General features: G+C 39.8%; 1 protein-coding gene and 1 non-coding gene across 2 annotated transcripts; both read left to right on the forward strand.

The window, feature by feature from the left end:
- Positions 1-440: 440 nt before the first annotated feature.
- Trnas-uga (transfer RNA serine (anticodon UGA)) lies at positions 441-522 on the forward strand. Its single transcript has one exon. It is a non-coding gene; the product is annotated as a tRNA-Ser (tRNA).
- Positions 523-1,102: 580 nt separating this feature from the next.
- Positions 1,103-18,547, forward strand: LOC131854122 (uncharacterized). The gene is made up of 8 exons (XM_059205253.1): positions 1,103-1,538; positions 6,019-6,204; positions 7,283-7,405; positions 8,719-8,871; positions 10,009-10,251; positions 12,483-12,731; positions 13,920-14,146; positions 18,222-18,547. The coding sequence occupies exons 1-7, from the start codon at positions 1,280-1,282 to the stop codon at positions 14,093-14,095; spliced, it is 1,389 nt and encodes a 462-aa protein (XP_059061236.1). The 5' UTR covers positions 1,103-1,279; the 3' UTR covers positions 14,096-14,146; positions 18,222-18,547.
- The last annotated feature ends 1,285 nt before the right edge of the window (positions 18,548-19,832 follow it).

The raw sequence follows: 19,832 nt of genomic DNA on the forward strand, positions 1-19,832 counted from the left end.
GAAGAATTGAAGGCTATTATGGAAGCAGATCCATCGCAAACCACGTCCGATTTAGCTGCAGGCTGCAGTGTTAATGACAAAACAGTTAATCCAGTTGAAGTAAATTAGGAAGGTGAAAAAACTTGAAAGGTGGGTCCCTCATGAATTGAGTGGAACAAATCGACAAACGCGCGTAGGCTGCTGCGTTACATTAGTCAACCGGCATAATAATGAAGGGATTTTAAATCAAATCATTAGCTGTGATGAAAAATGGATGATAAAACAAAAAGACAAACAAACATACTTTCGCATTTATAATATTAATAAATATATCAAATGGGTATGCTTCTCGGTATAATATTGTAAGTAAACAATTTAAAACACAAAAGAAACACTTACGCAAATACTGAAAATAGGCGCACTCGCAGAGCAGGTGTCTTTTTTTCGTAAATCTTCACACAGCTGAGGTGTCCGAGTGGTTAAGGAGTTGGACTTGAAATCCAATGGGTTATACCCGCGCAGGTTCGAATCCTGTCCTCAGCGAGTTGTGGTTCCTTTTTTATTTTGTAATTCTTTTCCGCAAGTGACTTATCTAGTCTAAGAACGGAAGAACAAGAAAAATGATCATTGGCATTTGAATATAAATTTTCTGATGATTCCTAATCTACAATGGCACCTATGTATAAATGTGGACATGCTGAATATTACGCTGTTACGTCCATACCTTACGATGTGTCACAAAGTCGATGTAGAGTAATTGTAGTGTATTTTTGTATGTAAACAAATTAAGAACATAATCAACATACATATAAAATGGTTATTAAAATATGCTAACTAAAAAATATTTGATCTAAGTTTTTCTATGTCTTCTCAGACAGCTCGTTCTCTCAGAACTCTGTTAAATTCAGAAATATTCTTTACTTACTTAAAAAAACCTGTATTTTAAAGTTTTCCGTAAATTCCAATGTCTAAAATAATAAAAAAGTTATTTTTAGATTGCATTGCAAGCATAGTGATTACTTGCTCAATCAAGAACGGAACGAAACTTCAGAATCCTCCTCCATATAGTATTTTTACTCTATGGCCTCCTGTCGTCATTGAACTGTCAAGTCAACGTCAAAAGTCAAATGTTTTGATTTTTTTACATAAATAGTTTTGCTTAATGTGCAATATTCGAACTTACTGTAAAAAATAGTTATGCTAAAAACTAATGGTGTAGTGCTAGTACCATTATTATAATGAACTTGTGACAGGACAGCGCTTGCACTGAGGAAGCGGGATTTTGCGTCGAGTATGATCGATGATAGTGCAAGATTGCGATAAGATGCCTTGTGAAAGCTGCGCCGTGCAGTTCAGTGTGTTCAGGCGGAAGCGGGCCTGCTGCGAGTGCGAACGTTACTATTGTAGTGGGTGCTTGCGACGCGGAGGAGGCGCCATGTGCGCGCCCTGCCGGGTGCTCTCCACTCGGCCTCTGTCGCGGCAGACTATCGCTCATCTGAAGGTGCGCGACATCCAGTGCTTCCTGCAGCGACAGAACGTCTCCACCAGGGGCTGTGTTGGTAAGTCTTCATTGGACTCTGATGAATATACTTGTAGAACTCATATATCACTACTTTCTCTTCTAGAATAATCTATTAGATATGGAATTAATATATGACTTTTAGAAGGAGATTTGTTAATTTTGTACTGTTATAGCGATAAAAGGACATGCAGAGATTGTTTTATAATTGCATTATGGTTAAGTGAACCTACACAATATGTATTTTAAAGAGGTGTGTGTGCACACATCAGTTTTGAGCTTTAGTTACTTAATATAACTTCATTGAGGACTAGAAGCTTAAATGATCCAATCAAGTATCTGAATGATATATTTATTATAATGTTCTGACCTTTTGTACAATTTTACACATGTCACTGCATATAAGACGACTTGAAGATCATTTTAGTCTACAACAACGGAATTGTAAACATAGACAAATCCTGAACAGCAGTGATACAGTTACTGTTGAGGCGGTGACAGCTACATTGCTGCCGAATTACACATGACAGGAGAAGAACAAGTTCTGCAACTTTTGTACCAATTCTTCTCTGCTGAGTCTACATTCAGATTAATGTGGTATAATTTAAGTATGAATAAACAGAAGTTAAAATTTATTTTCTGCAGTAATCTTTTGAATATCCGTTGTTTGTCACAGCAACTGAAAGTGAATTGGCGGTATGCATATGCTGGCTGTATTTTTTCAAATTTGATTCTATTATTATTTTGTTTTAAATAAGGATAAAAAGAAGTCACGGTTTTGCGGGCACAGATCTTTGACAAGACGGTAATACAGTTTAAGAGGGGTGCACAGATCTGTGTCAAAATGTTTGAAGGGTTAATCTCTATTTGTGTTGACTTGAGACTACAGAGCAGACTACATCTCGAACAAGCACAAAAACTTCCTGGTATCTTCACAGGCTACTTACATCTACCTGACTGTTCTGAGGGGGAAGTGAATTGTTACTGATCAGAACTAGTAGAAACTACTAGACTACTAGTAGAACTAGTAGATTGCTAGAAATGTACCATGTTACGTCGACATCCACATGGTTCCATCTGGAAACCATCATGATAAATTCCTAGTTAATTTGTCATGATGGGCTAACTGACCTGACATCATATTCATCTTATGCTTAAGGAGTAGATCCTCCCGCTGGGGTGGACACTCCTTCTTAGTTCCCACACCCAAAAAATCTGCTCGTAGTTCTGGGACTGATTGCAGATAGGAAGTGAAAAAAATTCATCTTATATCTTCCAGTGGTGCCCTGCCAGTGTAAACCATTACCATTTCAAAATCATCCTCAAAAAAAATTTATACCATTTTGACCATCTATTAGTAATATACTAATAAATGGTCTCACTCCAAACCATATTTGTGCAGATATATTCTCCTAACCATAATACCTGATCTATACATATATAAAAATTGATGTGTCTGTTTGTAATATTGAAATAACCATATTTTACTACATGCATATGAATATAAATATGGTACATACACCAAAATAACATTTTTTATAATTTTTGTCTGTTGGTTGTCAGTCTGTTTGTTCCGGCTAATCTCTTAAATGGCTGGTTCGATTTTGATGGAACTGTTATTGGCAGATATCTCATGTAATAAGGTGTAACTTAGGCTACTTTTATTTTAGAAAAATTCTTTTATTTTAGATAAATAAAGTTAAATTCCATGCGGACGAAATCGCGAGTGCAGCTAGTATAATATATATATCTTATATAACTCTAAATAGATTTAGTTATGTATTCTCACGATTGTAATAGGTGTGTACATGGTAGAATTCATAAACAATACAATGTAATATCTCATATTTCACTTGTATAAGTAAGTATCCGGTAGATTAAAATGTTTCATTGCAACACTTATTATGTTGAATGTAATTTGATACACATACTCATATTTCCGTATCCATGATCTAACTGAATGAAAGTTTAAGTGTATTGAAAGTAATTTATTCATTACAATAATATTTTGTTAGGAAAACAATCCCTAATACTATTAATGCGAAAGTAACTGTCTGTCTGTCTGTCTATCTTCCTTACAGGCCACCACTCAACCGATTTAAATGAAATTTGGTGGACATATAGTGTAGACCCTGAGAAAGGACATAGGCTACTTTTAAATGCGAAAAAAGGGTTGTAAGGGGTTGAAAGTGGGGATGAAAGTTTGTATGGAATATTGTCATTTTTGAAGCTAGAAGCTTGAAACCTATTTTTGAGGATGCTGATTAAATACTATATTACATAAGTATATGACATTCAAAGTTTGTAAAAGTGTTACCCTTAAGGAGGTAAAAAATTTATTCTAAACGGGATTGAAGTTTGTATGAAAAATCATTTAGAATTAGAAATAATCTTTATTCAAATAAACTCATTACAAGCACTTTTGAATAGTCATATTTTGATTCTACCACTTATTCGGAATGCAGATTCATCACAAGAAGAATGAGCAAGAAACTTGTGTGTTCTTTTTAATAGATGTTTTTTTATATAAATAATTACAGTATAACAAGTAAGAGGCATGCCATAATCAACATAGAAATCGCTAGGCACTCATTATTAGTGTAATCAGATAATATTGTCAGTTCTATGGATTTAAAGTTTTTCTATAAAAACATTATTATCGTTAACGAATTCTTCAATTTTCGTTTTATTTGCTAGCATTCATTTTTTTGGGTTTGATTATTGAATATTTTTTCTTTGTTTGGCCGAGGTTATAACACGTGGAGGAAGTCTCAGACACAGCTGCACAGCAGTTCCTTATAAATAAAATTATTTTTATATCCACAATCAAGTATTATATTATTTCAGTGTTGGTACTTATATATTCTTCACATGGCTATTAATAGTAATAAAGTCCTGAAACAATACAACATATAACTTGTGCATGTAAATCAATAACACAATCTGATTATAAACACAGACATGATCAGGTTGCTGCAATAGTACATCAATACTTAGCCACTAAATATCAATTAATCACAGAAAAAATAGTCTACTATAAATACACCTCGCAGATAATACTCGACTCTCCCGGTTATAGGTTGTATTAGGACAGGATTATAATAACAGACAAAACTGTACACCACAACAGACCAGATATAACACTACATGATAAGAAAAATAAAATAGTTTAACTTATAGATATTGCAATACCAAATACACATAATCTTCTATCAACACATACAGAAAAAATTACTAAATATACTGATCTAGCAATAGAACTAAAACTGCAATGGCAGGTAGAAACAGTAAAAACTCTCCCAATTATTATTTCGTCCACAGATGTCATTCCAACATCCATACACTGTAGCCTCAAAATATCACAGCTTCACCCACTTACTTTCATACTTCTCCAATAAGCTGTAATTGTAAACACCTTTAGAATAGTCCGCAAATTTTTGTCATCATAATCATTTCTTTTATAATTGTCATTGTTTGGTGATATTCACCCGCAATGACGAATTTAACACCCCATCAAAGGCTGATATAATATATATATATATATATATATATATATATAAACAATAATAATCTCAGGACAATTCACACAGCGCCATCTAGACCCAAGTTAAGCTACCTAAAGCTTGTGTTATGGGTACTAGATAACTGATACATATACATAGATTCTTTTTGTAAATACATACATATTATACATAGAAAACACCCAGACCGATACAAACAATTATTGTTTGTATCGGTCTGGTTTGTATACATCTGCACTAAATCTGACAGAGAGGCAATTCAAATCTTATATTAAACAATTTTTATGTAAGAAAGCCTATTACAGGATAGACGAATTCATAGAAGACAACATATCAAGTAAATAATTAGTTTATTAGCATACAACGTTATAATTTGTTTATCTCATTGCTTTCTTGATTCAATTATTTTAGAAATATGAAAGCGTAGCGGGTTTTGTATTAATTGCCGCATGCATTCTTATGTGAAATGTGAATACTATAAACATCAGATGGCAATTGTGAGTAGCTATGACGTGGTCTGGTGTTTTGAGTAGTCATGCTCACTAAAATGTCCAGACTTGTGGCGGCGTGGTGGGCCGGGTCATTGGGCTCCCTAAAATATGGTCGAGCGCAGTGATGGCTGGCTCATCCGTCATACTCGTGAACGGGTGCTGCTTGTAGGGACTGGTCTGCTCTAATCACTATGACTGATTTCCTCTTATTAATTGTTTAACCAGTTGGTTATGTATTCAATATTTTTTCTTTTTGAGTATTTAATTGAATTAGTGCTAATCGGTGGTTTGTATTCACACACTTAAACTTAAAAATGTAAAGTAATAATAAAATTATTTTAAAGAGCAACACGCAAGTTTCTTGCTTGTTCTTCTTGTGATGAGACAGCATTCCGAATGAGCGGTAGATTAAAAAAAAAAAAAATGTTATGACTATTCAAAAGTGCTTCAATGTAAGTTTATTTGAATAAATGATTTTCTATTCTATTCTATTCTATTGTAATTACAGAGAAGGAGGAGCTGGTGAGCCTGTGTGTATCGCACGTGAACAGTGCAGCGTACCGTCGGCGGGGCTCGCGCTCCGGCTCCAGCCCCTTCAGCACCCTCAAGGGGTTCACCAATAACATCAATGTTCTTATTAACAACGCCTTCGATCTGCGCAGCACGCCACAACCCGCGCCACCGTCGCCACACAGTAAGTTCTCGTTTTAATTGTGAAACTTTTGATTTAGTGGTCGAAAATCACCCTTTAAAGAGGATTGTTAGTAATGTGGACTCTTGACCCCATTGCTATCAATGTATTATGTCAGGTTGACCTCCACGCGGTTCCCTCTGGAAACCATAATGATAAATTACAGGTGAATTTGTCACGATGGGCTAACTGGCCTGACCTCATGCTTATATTATCACCCTCCACTGGTACCCCGCCAGCGTATACCATTAGCGCAGGCGAGTGTATCATTTCATTATAGGTCAATCATTGTGGCACAGCACTGACAGGGCCCAACTTCTTGTTACGTGCCGCAACACCGACCACGGCAATGTACCTATCCCGCCTACACTACGCTACCAAGGAACAGGACATTGTTGACTACATCCGGACTAAAAGCAACCTGACACAGTGAGGGTGACGCAGTTGGAATCGAGCCACAACGCGAGCTTCAAAGCGTTCGTGGCCCTGGTCCCCACCAATATGCTGCCCACCTTCATGAAGGAGGACTACTGGCCGAAGGGTGTGGTGTACCGGCGCTACCGTGGCAGATTGCCGTCGTCAGTGCCGTGACCATAGAGACAATTTTATTATTATTTCTTATGTATGTTAGTCTATAAGGTATAATAAATAAGTTAAACTAATCATGGTGTTTTTTTATGTGATATTTTTTTTTTATAAACACCATGATTAGTTTAACTTAGTAAACTAATAAGTGCTTTTTTTTAAATGTGATAATTTTTTTTTTATTTATTTATTTAATTCAGGCTACATGGCCCATATTATAAATACCTTATAGACTAACATACATAAGAAATAATAATAAAATATGTAAATAAAATTGTTGTACTTTTATTTTAGAAATTTCTCTAATTAACTTTTTGTTAAATTCTACGCGGATAAATTCGCGGGCACAACTAGTAAAGTATAAATGTTCGTATATAAACTATATCCGTGATCATCGGTATTAAGACATCCAAAACCGCTATACCACCGAATGTGGTCACCACGGTGGTCACACCACAATGAGTGTTTGTCAAAATTTATATATCATATTTTCTAGGCGAATGCTATAATTCGTCACATGTGCACACAGCGACGAGCCGGCCCGCCCCGAACCCGCCTCCCGACCCCCCGCAGCCCGCACCGCGCACCCTGCAGCGGGAGAGATTCACCACCACACCAGGTATAGAGTAACATTAACACCTTAATCGCCATGGTAATATCAGAAAACAAAAATCACTTTGGTCATGGTAACTTTATTAGATCATTTATTTAAAAATGTATCAAGGAAACTTAATGTATTGCAGAAAAACAGTTTTTTGTCAATATTCCCGGAAAAACACTTTATTAAAAAAAAATTCAAAATTCAAAAATCATTTATTCATGTAGGACATTTTAGCCGCTTATGAACGTCAAATTTTTACATTATAATTTTATTTTTTCCCTACCGTCCAGTTCGGTATATAGATCCAATTGAGAAGAACTGGCAAGAAACTCAATTGAATTACTTTTTTTTTTAAAGCTAGTTTATTTACAATGTATTTTTATATAGGTGTCTATGTCTAACATTAAATGAAAATTCACTGCATGAACAACTATTGCCATGCACACTCGTCATTCAAGTAATCGTTTAGTGAGTAATAGGCCTTGCTCAGTAAATATGATTTAACAGATGTTTTGAATTTATTTAAGGGTAATTCCAACATATCCTTTGGTATCTTATTGTAAATTTTTATACCTATTCCATTAAAAGACCTATTAACTTTTTCTAAACGATACTTGGGGACAGCAAGTTTGTCTTTAAATCTAGTATTAATATTATAAATATCGCTATTTTTTGGAAATAAATTAAGATTTTTATGAACATATAGGATATTTGAATATATAAATTGAGAAGCAACGTTGAGAATATTTGCCTCTTTGAATTTCTCTCTTAATGAGTCACGACTCTTCATACAGCAGATCGCTCGAACGGCACGTTTTTGTAATATGTAGAAAAAGTGCTTTTTAAATATGTTTTTGTAATATTAAAACTTATAGAATATATAATAAACTTATAATATATAAGAAACTTATAGATAGAGCCCTATATTAAAACTTTTTTTTTTGACGAGCCGTGTCAGTCTCGTCATTAACTTCTGCTATTATCGATTATTTTGGGAATGGATTCATCAGGTCACGATTCGAATCGATTTCAAATACGTTTTTTATCGGGAATCGGCATCCCTAGATGTGATACTCTTGAAAAAATAATAGATTTTTTGTAATCGGTCAGTTAGATTATCGGTTTTTTAGACCTCGATTGTTGCGAATTCCATTCATCAGATCACGAATCGAATCGAATTAAAAATCGTAATAATCGTAAAAAAAATTTTTTTTTGTAATCGTTCAGGTAGGTTTAATCGTTTTTTGGGAACCGATTCATCAAGTTACGATTCGATCGATAAAAACCGATCTTTATCGGAAAGAATCGGCATCCGTAGGTATGATACTCAGGTGGCGAGCGCGACATCCGGGTGCCGGTGCCGGAGCCCCGCGCGGAGGAGGCGGCCGAGGGCACCACCGCGCACTCCGCCGACTGCTACGAGATCGAGGACGTGGACGACGGCTGGGAGGTGGTCGCGCGGCCCGCAGACCCGCTGCCCAACGGTAACCACACCTATTATATGTCACGTGATGAGGTGTCCCCAGCCATACACTAAGGATGAGGCCGCAGCATAAAATACTCTAACTCTGTAACAAACTATACCTCCATTTTGTATGAAAAAATTATCTTACACTGATTACTTTGTCATATAAAACAGAGCACTCTGTATCTGTGTATTACAAACTGTCACCGCGGTCTTGCCACAATTATTTTTCTTTCAAAACGGAGCAGCCTGTATCTCTATGTTACAAATTGTACCCGGGGTATTGCCATGATTGTTTTTTCATACAAAACGGAGCGCCATGTATCTTTATGTTACAAACTGTACCTGCGGTCTTACCACGATTAGTTTTTTCATACAAAACGGAGCACCATGTATCTTTATGTTACAAATTGTACCCGAGGTCTTGCCACGATTAGTTTTTTCATACAAAACGGAGCACCAGGTATCTTTATGTTACAAACTGTACCTGCGGTCTTACCACGATTAGTTTTTTCATACAAAACGGAGCACCATGTATCTTTATGTTACAAATTATACCTGCGGTCTTACCACGATTAGTTTTTTCATACAAAACGGAGCACCATGTATCTTTATGTTACAACTGTACCTGCGGTCTTACCACGGTTATTTTTTTCATACAAAACTGAGCATCCTGTAGCAACCTGTATCTGTTATTTTTTGTGACAATTGTCGAGGATAAACTGTTTTACGGCTTTTAAGTATTGTAGCAGACTTTAAGTACTTAGATAATTTATTTTTTGGTTTGGTTGGGTAGTTTACAGGACAGAAACAGGGTGGGGCAAATACATGGGGATGTAAATATATCAATTTAATATTCTATTTGCATAAACATGGGTAACAATTAGTTCTTATCATAAACTACATTTTTATAAGCTCAGTCCATCGCGTTGGTGATCGATCCAGAGAATGAAGAAAAAGAAGCAAATAAATAAATAAACATTTGATCCCAACTGAACTATCGACCATACAGAGTCAAAAGTATTAGTCAATCAATTAAAAATCATTTATTTACGTAGGTTTTTTCTCTACCGTCCAGTTCAGTATACAGATTCAATTGAGAACTGAAAGGTAATCAACTGATTTTATTTACAATTTCAATTATAACGTTGGGTAGATTCGGAAGTGCTGATAACGGAGAGCGATGACCTCGATCATCCGGCGGAGCGGATGGAGAGGGCGGAGCATGCGGCGGGGGCGGGGCCGGGGGCGGGGCCGGGGGCGCGGGCGCGGGCGGTGCCGGCGCGGCTGGCGGCGTGCGGCGGGTCCCCGCAGCGCGCCGCCTCCGAGCTGGAGCTGCGGCCGCCCGCACACCGCGCCGACACCGCCAGCCTGCAGGACGAGCCGCTCATGGACACCGGTACCGACCCTCGTTATATATAGCGCCGCCGCACACCCCGACACCGCCACCCTCGTTATATATAGGACGAGCCGCTCATGGACACCGGTACCGACCCTCGTTATATATAGCTGGAGCTGCGGCCGCCGACACCGCGCCGACACCGCCAGCCTGCAGGACGAGCCGCTCATGGACACCGGTACCGACCCTCGTATATATATATACCGCCAGCCTGCAGGGAGCTGCGGTACCGACCCCGCTGGACACCGCGCCGACACCGCCAGCCTGCAGGACGAGCCGCTCATGGACACCGGTACCGACCCTCGTTATATATAGCTGGAGCTGCGGCCGCCCGCACACCGCGCCGACACCGCCAGCCTGCAGGACGAGCCGCTCATGGACACCGGTACCGACCCTCGTTATATATAGCTGGAGCTGCGGCCGCCCGCACACCGCGCCGACACCGCCAGCCTGCAGGACGAGCCGCTCATGGACACCGGTACCGACCCTCGTTATATATAGCTGGAGCTGCGGCCGCCCGCACACCGCGCCGACACCGCCAGCCTGCAGGACGAGCCGCTCATGGACACCGGTACCGACCCTCGTTATATATAGCTGGAGCTGCGGCCGCCCGCACACCGCGCCGACACCGCCAGCCTGCAGGACGAGCCGCTCATGGACACCGGTACCGACCCTCGTTATATATAGCTGGAGCTGCGGCCGCCCGCACACCGCGCCGACACCGCCAGCCTGCAGGACGAGCCGCTCATGGACACCGGTACCGACCCTCGTTATATATAGCTGGAGCTGCGGCCGCCCGCACACCGCGCCGACACCGCCAGCCTGCAGGACGAGCCGCTCATGGACACCGGTACCGACCCTCGTTATATATAGCTGGAGCTGCGGCCGCCCGCCGCCGCCCGCACACCGCGCCGACACCGCCAGCCTGCAGGACGAGCCGCTCATGGACACCGGTACCGACCCTCGTTATATATAGCTGGAGCTGCGGCCGCCCGCACACCGCGCCGACACCGCCAGCCTGCAGGACGAGCCGCTCATGGACACCGGTACCGACCCTCGTTATATATAGCTGGAGCTGCGGCCGCCCGCACACCGCGCCGACACCGCCAGCCTGCAGGACGAGCCGCTCATGGACGACCGTTATATATAGCTGGAGCTGCGGCCGCCGCACACCGCGCCGACACCGCCAGCCTGCAGGACGAGCCGCTCATGGACACCGGTACCGACCCTCGTTATATATAGCTGGAGCTGCGGCCTCGCTCATGGACACCGGTACCGACCCTCGTTATATATAGCTGGAGCTGCGGCCGCCCGCACACCGCGCCGACACCGCCAGCCTGCAAGGACAACGCTACCGACCCGCGTTATATATAGCTGGAGCTGCGGCCGCCCGCATTTCTGGCGGTAATCGACTGCGCCAGCCTGCAGGACGAGCCGCTCATGGACACCGGTACCGACCCTCGTTATATATAGCTGGAGCTGCGGCCGCCCGCACACCGCGCCGACACCGCCAGCCTGCAGGACGAGCCGCTCATGGACACCGGTACCGACCCTCGATATATATAGCTGGAGCTGCGGCCGCCCGCACACCGCGCCGACACCGCCAGCCTGCAGGACGAGCCGCTCATGGACCCCGGTACCGCCGATCGTTTTATTTGTCTGGAGCTGAGGCGGGCGGCACACCGAGCCGACACCGCCAGCCTGCAGGACGAGCCGCTCATGGACACCGGTACCGACCCTCGTTATATATAGCTGGAGCTGCGGCCGCCCGCACACCGCGCCGACAACCGCCAGCCTGCAGGACGAGCCGCTCATGGACACCGGTACCGACCCTCGTTATATATAGCTGGAGCTGCGGCCGCCCGCACACCGCGCCGACACCGCCAGCCTGCAGGACGAGCCGCTCATGGACACCGGTACCGACCCTCGAACGCCTAGCTTCTAGCCGTCTTCCTAGATTCAGCCGGACTCCTTTTTATAAACAACCTGGTGACAAACAAGCATACGGATCATCTGATGGTAAATACTTACCGTAGTGTATGGACGGCTAAAACACCAGGTGTCTCATGGGCGTTGCTGATCCTTAATAAACCTTAATCATCATCATCTCAGCCCAGAAGATGTCCTCTGCTGTACAAAGTCTTCCCCCAAAGATCTCCACGACGTTCGGTCCTGCGTTGCTTTGCGTTTACTATATAACCTAAAGGTAACTCGGTGTGTAATTACAGAAGGATCCGGTGAAGAGAGTGAGAGGGCGGAGTGCGGCGGGGGTGGTGGCGGGGGCGGGGGCGGGCGTGGTGCGGGCGGGCGCGTGTCGCTGGGCGCGCTGCGGGCGGAGGCGGAGCTGGAGGCGCTGAACGTGCGGCAGCTGAAGGAGCTGCTGGCCAGGAACCGCGTCGAGTACCGCGGCTGCCTCGAGCGGGCCGACCTCCTCGAGCGCGCCAAGATGCTGTGGCGAGAGCACCACCACTACGCCGACGGTAACCACTGCTACCATCATGTTCATATTATACTGTCCACATTCGGATTCGTACTTGCCCTATCTAGTACCTTTTTTTATTGTACGTATGGGACACAGTCACCTAGATACATAAAATAATAATTGCATTTAATAATGTCTAGTAAGACAAATTCAATATTGTCTACTAGGCACTGCTGTATCTAAACTGTGTCACCCCACGTTACATTTTCCTACTTTTATTTAGTATATAAGATCATTATTTCTATGTACACATTGTCAGTTTATCATCATCTGTAATATACATCGTCTCGACCAGCAACATCTTATTATTCACCCGCAACAGTACGTTTATTTACAATGTCAGTAATTGTAAGGGAAAACTTCTTTTGGAATATAGACTTTAAGTGTTACCATGTGGAGAGATATATCGCATTGTCTCTTGAAATTTCACTTTAACTATTTATCATACACAGTATACAGTTAATCGGTTAAGCGGAAGTTAAATAGACAGATAGAGAAACATTAACATAAATTTGACCTTCATAGAAAACTTATTTTTTAACTACACTAAAGTTAATTGAGATCATAACGGTGCACGCTCTTCGTGCACCGTTTATAAAACTCTCCTTTAAGGCTTACCGGCAAAAACTTTAACACCATACCAACCCTTTAGCAACAACTCTTGGACTTGGAATTACGTATGCAGACTAAGAAGGCCACGTCTGGCTACGAAAACAGCAGATGTAATAATAATATGATATACATTAAAGCTGAGTGGAGCCATTTCAATGCATTTTTGGATGTAAAAAATGATTATTTTATGTTTATTTTTAATTATCTACACAGTAAATTAAGTTTAATTATATGTACATTTTATTTGCTCTTTTGTTTTTTATTTTTTTTCGTTTGGTGTTTATATTGTATATTTTACATTGCACTGAATAAAATATTTTTCTTTCTTTCTTTCTTTCTTTCTTTCTTTCTTTTTTTCTTTCTTTCTTATGTATATAAAAGGCGGACCACATTATTGGATGTGGTAACTCAAAGCGACAGATAACGAAAGTTTTAAAATCTGATAAAAGCTAATTGGCTGATCGCAGATAGATAAGAAAAAAGCAAAAAAAACTAAACTTAATTACGTAATAATCAATAATAATCCATTTGACATAAGCAATGCTAAACTAATAATACTGTGACATGTGACCAGACATCGACAAGCTACCGATGGAGGAGTGCTGCAAGATCTGCATGGCGGCGCCGCTGGAGTGCGTGCTGCTGGAGTGCGGACACATGGCGGCCTGCACCGCCTGCTCCAAGCAGCTGGCCGAGTGCCCCATCTGCAGACAGTACGTCGTGCGCGCAGTCAGGGTGTTCCGCTCCTGAGCACCACCACCATCGTATGCCGACCCCGTCTGATGCAGTACATCTTCAAAGGTGATACATTTTAAGTACATCCCCCAGGAGTTTGTGGTCTCCATGAAGAATAGGACCGAAAGTTGAAGAGCCAGAGCCCTTCATAGTTATATAGGTTACTAGGTTGTAGCAATTTAATTCTTATTGTGATACTATATTGAAGTCATTATAGCATGGCAAATGATCAGAGCGACCCCGAACTGTATAGTTATAGAATTACGATTAATATTAGCTTTTTAATATCACTATGATGAGCATGAAACCACAGATATTAAAATATAGAAAGATATATCATTACATAGTATTAAACAAAATCGCTGTCTGTCCGTCCCTGTATATGCTTAAATCATCAAAACTGCGCAACGGATTTTGAAGCGGTTCTTTTTAATAGATAGAGTGATTGAAGAGGAACGTTTATATAATAATAATAATAATCTCAGTACAATTCACACAGCGCCATCTAGTCCCAAGTTAAGCTAGCTAAAGCTTGTGTTATGGGTCTAGATAACTGATACAAATACATAGATATTTTTTTTTCGTAAATACATACATGTCAATTATAGAAAATATCCAGACCGATACAAACAATCATACTCATGAATACAAATGTTTGTGCCGTGCGAGGAATCGAACCCGCGACCATCGGTCGTAAAGCGGTGTGCTAGACCGCTAGACCACCGAGGTCGTCATATATGTATAATATATGTACACCCGGGCGAGTAGCTAGTTATTGATAAGTTATAACAAAGAACAAACTTCCGCACTGAATTATCCGCATCATCGTCGTCATACTAGTGAACGGGTGGTGCTTGTAGGGACTGGTCAGTTCTGGTTACGACCACTGTTGTTTTCTTTCGACAGAAGTAGAATTGCATGTCGCCGTATGCTGGTGGTCACTCTACTCTCAATAATTTGAATTTAAAATTAAATCTGCGTTTATATAAACATGTTTCTTGTCAGTTCTTAGTTGGAAAGCACTCCGTACTGACTGTAGTCATGAGTCTGTAATAGACCTACATGAATAGAGATATATTTTGATTGTTTTTTTATAGGATCTTTGATCTATTTTCATCGTAGGGTATACTCAAGTCACGGAATTGAGTAATATTGCGGGTAAATTATACTATGTTGTTGGTTGAGACGATGTATATTACAGATGTTAGTTCACTGACAATATATACATAGAATTATTGATCATATATACTAAACAATAGGAAAATGTAAGGTGGGGTGACACAGTTTAGACACAGTGTGGTTGTGCAATATTGGATTTGTCTTACTAGACATTATTACAATTATTATTTCTAGGTAACTGTGTCCCATAAGTAACCCCTGATTTTTTTTAGTATCTGTGGTCTCATACTATCGAAGCGGAATTGGTATTTCGAATATATTTCTGAGTAGTACGATGGTGAAACTCATGCCGCTGGTATTAATCCAATACTAAAAAAATCCTCAGAACTTACTCCCCTGATTGATATATGTGGTCATACTATATAAATGCACAGAGATGCAATATATGTCGCTCCTCAAAAGCAGTGGAATGGGTCCGAGTCTGTGTAATCCGACATTCTCATTATTTGTTATTGAATATTACTTTGACAATATAATCTGCATATACATACATACATATATAACATAGAATCTTATCTTGATCTGTAATTTGTCGGATTACAAGATTGTTTTGTAAAAAATTCCGGACTATAAGCAGCACTCTATAATCCGACAAATACGATGGTCCGACACTGCCCTGCAAAACGTTTGTGGATAGAGATATATATAATATGAATCATCATTGATCTATAATTTTCGGATTAGGATCTTTTGTAAAAAAATTCGGACTATAAGGGGTCTTAGGCAGTACTCTATAATCCGACAAATTCGATAGTCCGACACTGCCTCATCTCGCGGCACCATGTGGAACAATCCACTTATAATTACATTAATATTAAGAGTTTATTACACTATACACACTTGTTGTTGAATAATAAGATGGCTGGTCGAGACGATGTATATTGCATATGATGATAAACTGACAATGTATACATAGAAATAATGATCTTATATACTAAATAACAATAGGAAAATGTATGGTGGGGTGACACAGTTTAGACACAGCAGTGCTTAGTACACAATATTGAATTTGTCTTACTAGACATTATTAAATGCAATTATTATTTTGATGTATCTAGGTGACTGTGTCCCATAGATATTCCCCCCTTGAGAGAAAAATATATATATATATATATATATATTACACACAAAAAAAAAATTATAAAAGTTAACTGTAAAATTTAATATATTATGCACTTTTGTAAAAATAAAAATTAATTAAACCCAAATAACGACGTAAATCTTACTGTCGTGGGTTTAAACTCTGACTCCATTTTTCTTGCGTTGGTTTCATCCCTTGGCTCGTTATATGATAACCAAGAAAATCTAACTCATTTGTGAAGAAAAAAATTGTTTGCGGCGAATAGTTTGAATTCGCTAGCGCTCTCTTTGGTCTGTGCTTGTTTTAAAAAACACCGAGATTTTTTTGCTCCGGTGCCCACCAAAATTCTATAGCCACTTTTAGAGTCGGTTATAGCTAGGCGGTTAGACGGATGAACAGCACAGCGTTCCGTCTTATTCTGCGTCAATCTAGTTTTCCGACGGTTGGACCCGCGGCATGTCACATTTGTATGCCTTTTCTTTATATTTCGATGATATAATATAAATAATAGTTTTTTCCGACTATGCAATGACCGTTGCGAATTTGACAATATGCTGCGTCTGTTTGTGTGTGGCAGTGCTTTTCGCGTATATATAATTTCTGATGGCAGTGTCGCAATTAGTGACGACAGGTGTGCAATGACGTGTACTTTGTCGGATTGTAGAAGCATTTTTGCTTTATTTTTCCAGTTTCAATTTTTCGTCCAGAGATTATATCCAGCAGGCAGTTGTGTTTATAGTCACGGGGATTTGTTGCGCAGTATTGCCAACGACTTTTATCCTACTTGAAATACGATGAGTCCGGGAAGCCGGTGAAAAACGTTTGTCGGATAACCGTCAGACAGAGATCTCTTGTATATCGTTTATATATCGTCTATAAAGGATCACGTCGGGGTCACCACTGTTGGGTGAATAATAAGATGTTGCTGGTCGAGACGATGTATATTACAGATGATGATAAACTGACAATGCATACATAGAAATAATGATCTTATATACTAAATAACAATAGGAAAATGTATGGTGGGGTGACACAGTTTAGATACAGCAGTGCCTAGTAGACAATATTGAATTTGTCTTACTAGACATTATTAAATGCAATTATTATTTTGATGTATCTATTACTGTGTCCCATAACACTAATAAAATTCAAAATTAAAAAAAAACACTTCAGTCACTTTTGTACGCACGGGCGGATCCAGCATTGGCGCCAGGAGGGGGTCACATAATCGTGGTCAAGTCAAGAACTTATAATTTAATTTTGATAACAATAGATGCAAGTAAAAAGTAGGCATATTATTATTAGTAAGTACTGTACTTAAAAATATTAATAAAATTTGTATTGTGACAAAATATGTAAATAAAATCGTTATGTTCAATTAGTGGTCCACCTAAGTCCTGGGCTCAGAGGGGGTCATGACCCCCATGACCCCCCTGGATCCGCCGTTGTATGTACGTCATTTTGTTGTATAATGACAAAGAAAAATTGCATATTGTCTCATAATTTTGTGTAATATAAATAAGAAAATAATTTGATAACCGTGATAGCTTAAGGTTTAACAGACTACCTTACTTTCCGATGGTCGCGAGATCAATACAAACGTGTATAATCGAGGATATTTGTTTGCATTAATAGGGTCAGATACAGGGTGTTGTCTTTGCATTTGAGTAATCAAATAGTATATTTTTTTATATACATAGAAAACACACTGATTAATACAGACAAATATCCATACCAAATAAATATAGACGTCTGGTACAGATAGTACAAGTTCCGTTTAGGGACTAGATGGCGCTGTGTTAATTGTAGTTCACGATTACTTATTGATTATCTCATTTGTACACCCAATCTTACAATCACATGAATTGGTATTGGTTTCAGATTGGTATAAAATACGTCACGACTTGTCTAAGAAATCACACATTGGTACGGCCTTCAGCCAGCTTTCCGACTGTATAGTGGCTTTAGTAACAGCAGCATATAAAGAGACAATAATACGAAATAACACTAGAACGAGAATGTAGTAACATGCAGCTAAGAACAAAACTGAGTGACACACAGTGCGGTCCTAGCGGCGCCGTGCCCTCACTCTTAATAAGAAGAATTTTTAATACTTCATATGAGGCTATAAATGTATTTAGGTTCAATTCTGGAAGAGAATCAACCTTAAAACGTCGTCCTAAGTTTTAAGATTGTAGTGTATAAGAAAAAAAAAAAGGAACGAATGAATATGATTGTGACTGGAGCGGAATAACTAAACGATTATTTAAAAAAAGTAATAATTTTACATGCCAATTAATTCCAAAAGAGCTCACCAGTCGGTCAAAAGTGATATATAAAAAGAGATATCAATGTTTTTTTTTTCGGACTACTCTAATGCTGTGGGCCGTAGCTTGCCTTTACAGCTTCACCGGACGTTATGGGGCGAGTGCGGATGGCACTCCAAACCCGCGGAAGGACTTATGGAGCGGCTGAAGGCCAACTCCGCCTGACGGATACGACTTTAGTCTGAGGGCACCGCTAGGGTTTCGAACCTCGGCTCAGGCCGTCGTAATTTCGATCCCCGTTTGAATTGGACGGGGGATCGATCGGAGGGGAGATATCAACGTAATATAAAAATAATGGTGAGCAAGCTGCCAGTAACAATAATGAAATTACAGCCACTGAACCACGGTCTTAGGAATCTAATAAGCGTTACCATAGAGATCACAAATTATTTTTCTAATGTTCGGTCACGTATAGACACTTGGGTACACGTCCGATACTATTCCAGTGATATATATATAAAATAGTAATATAAAAAAATGTATTATATTAAATCGTAACGGCGCCGCACCGCCCCGTGTGCCACCCTTAGTGCGGGCGCACATACAGTTCAGGTCAGATCCTCCCACCGTTCGATTGGTACATTTGGTTCCTAAGCCACGCCCACCTTGGAAATGCGCCAATCAGAACGGTTTCGCATAAACAAACTGATCGTAATGTGTGCCCGCACTAAGTAGGTAGGTAATGACTTTTGACGTAACGACACCGGTAGCTTAGTTTTGTATCGACACGGTACTATGATGTATATAGAATTTTGAGATATTTTTAAATTTGTACGAGGCTTGTTGGAATACTTATTAAAATGTACATATTAAAATCTACAGATATATCCCATGATTTATAAACTGAATTAACTCAAAAATAAAATATTGAAAAATCGACCTTATGTTTAAAATTTTAAAGTCGAATTCTCAATGTATATTTTTTTCTACTTAATGCATTTTTCTATAAAGCGTCCGATATATTCTCACTCTTTTATTCATAAAAACGTCATGTACGACCTATTTTAGCTGTTTGATTTTTTTTATCATACAACGAAATTTTTTTTTTTATAATTTTAACGTAAATTAAATACGTTTGTAGTTTTTATGAATAAGGGATGTTTGGTATTTTTTTTATTGTATTGGTTACATAAATTCATTAATGTTAGTGTTGGTAAAGGTGTTT

The sequence above is a fragment of the Achroia grisella genome, unplaced genomic scaffold (genome assembly GCF_030625045.1).
Source record: "Achroia grisella isolate CSIRO2021 unplaced genomic scaffold, CSIRO_AGI_Agris_v1 utg970, whole genome shotgun sequence".
Taxonomy (NCBI): Eukaryota; Metazoa; Arthropoda; class Insecta; order Lepidoptera; family Pyralidae; genus Achroia; species Achroia grisella.

What these genes read in the sequence shown, in the direction of transcription:
- LOC131854122 (XM_059205253.1), top strand. Translation starts at nt 1,280, where the DNA reads ATGATAGTGCAAGATTGCGATAAGATGCCTTGTGAAAGCTGCGCCGTG. An exon ending in GAGATTCACCACCACACCAG is followed by an intron (nt 7,406 to 8,718) that starts GTATAGAGTAAC and finishes TATGATACTCAG; the next exon opens with GTGGCGAGCGCGACATCCGG. An exon ending in CGCAGACCCGCTGCCCAACG is followed by an intron (nt 8,872 to 10,008) that starts GTAACCACACCT and finishes AACGTTGGGTAG; the next exon opens with ATTCGGAAGTGCTGATAACG.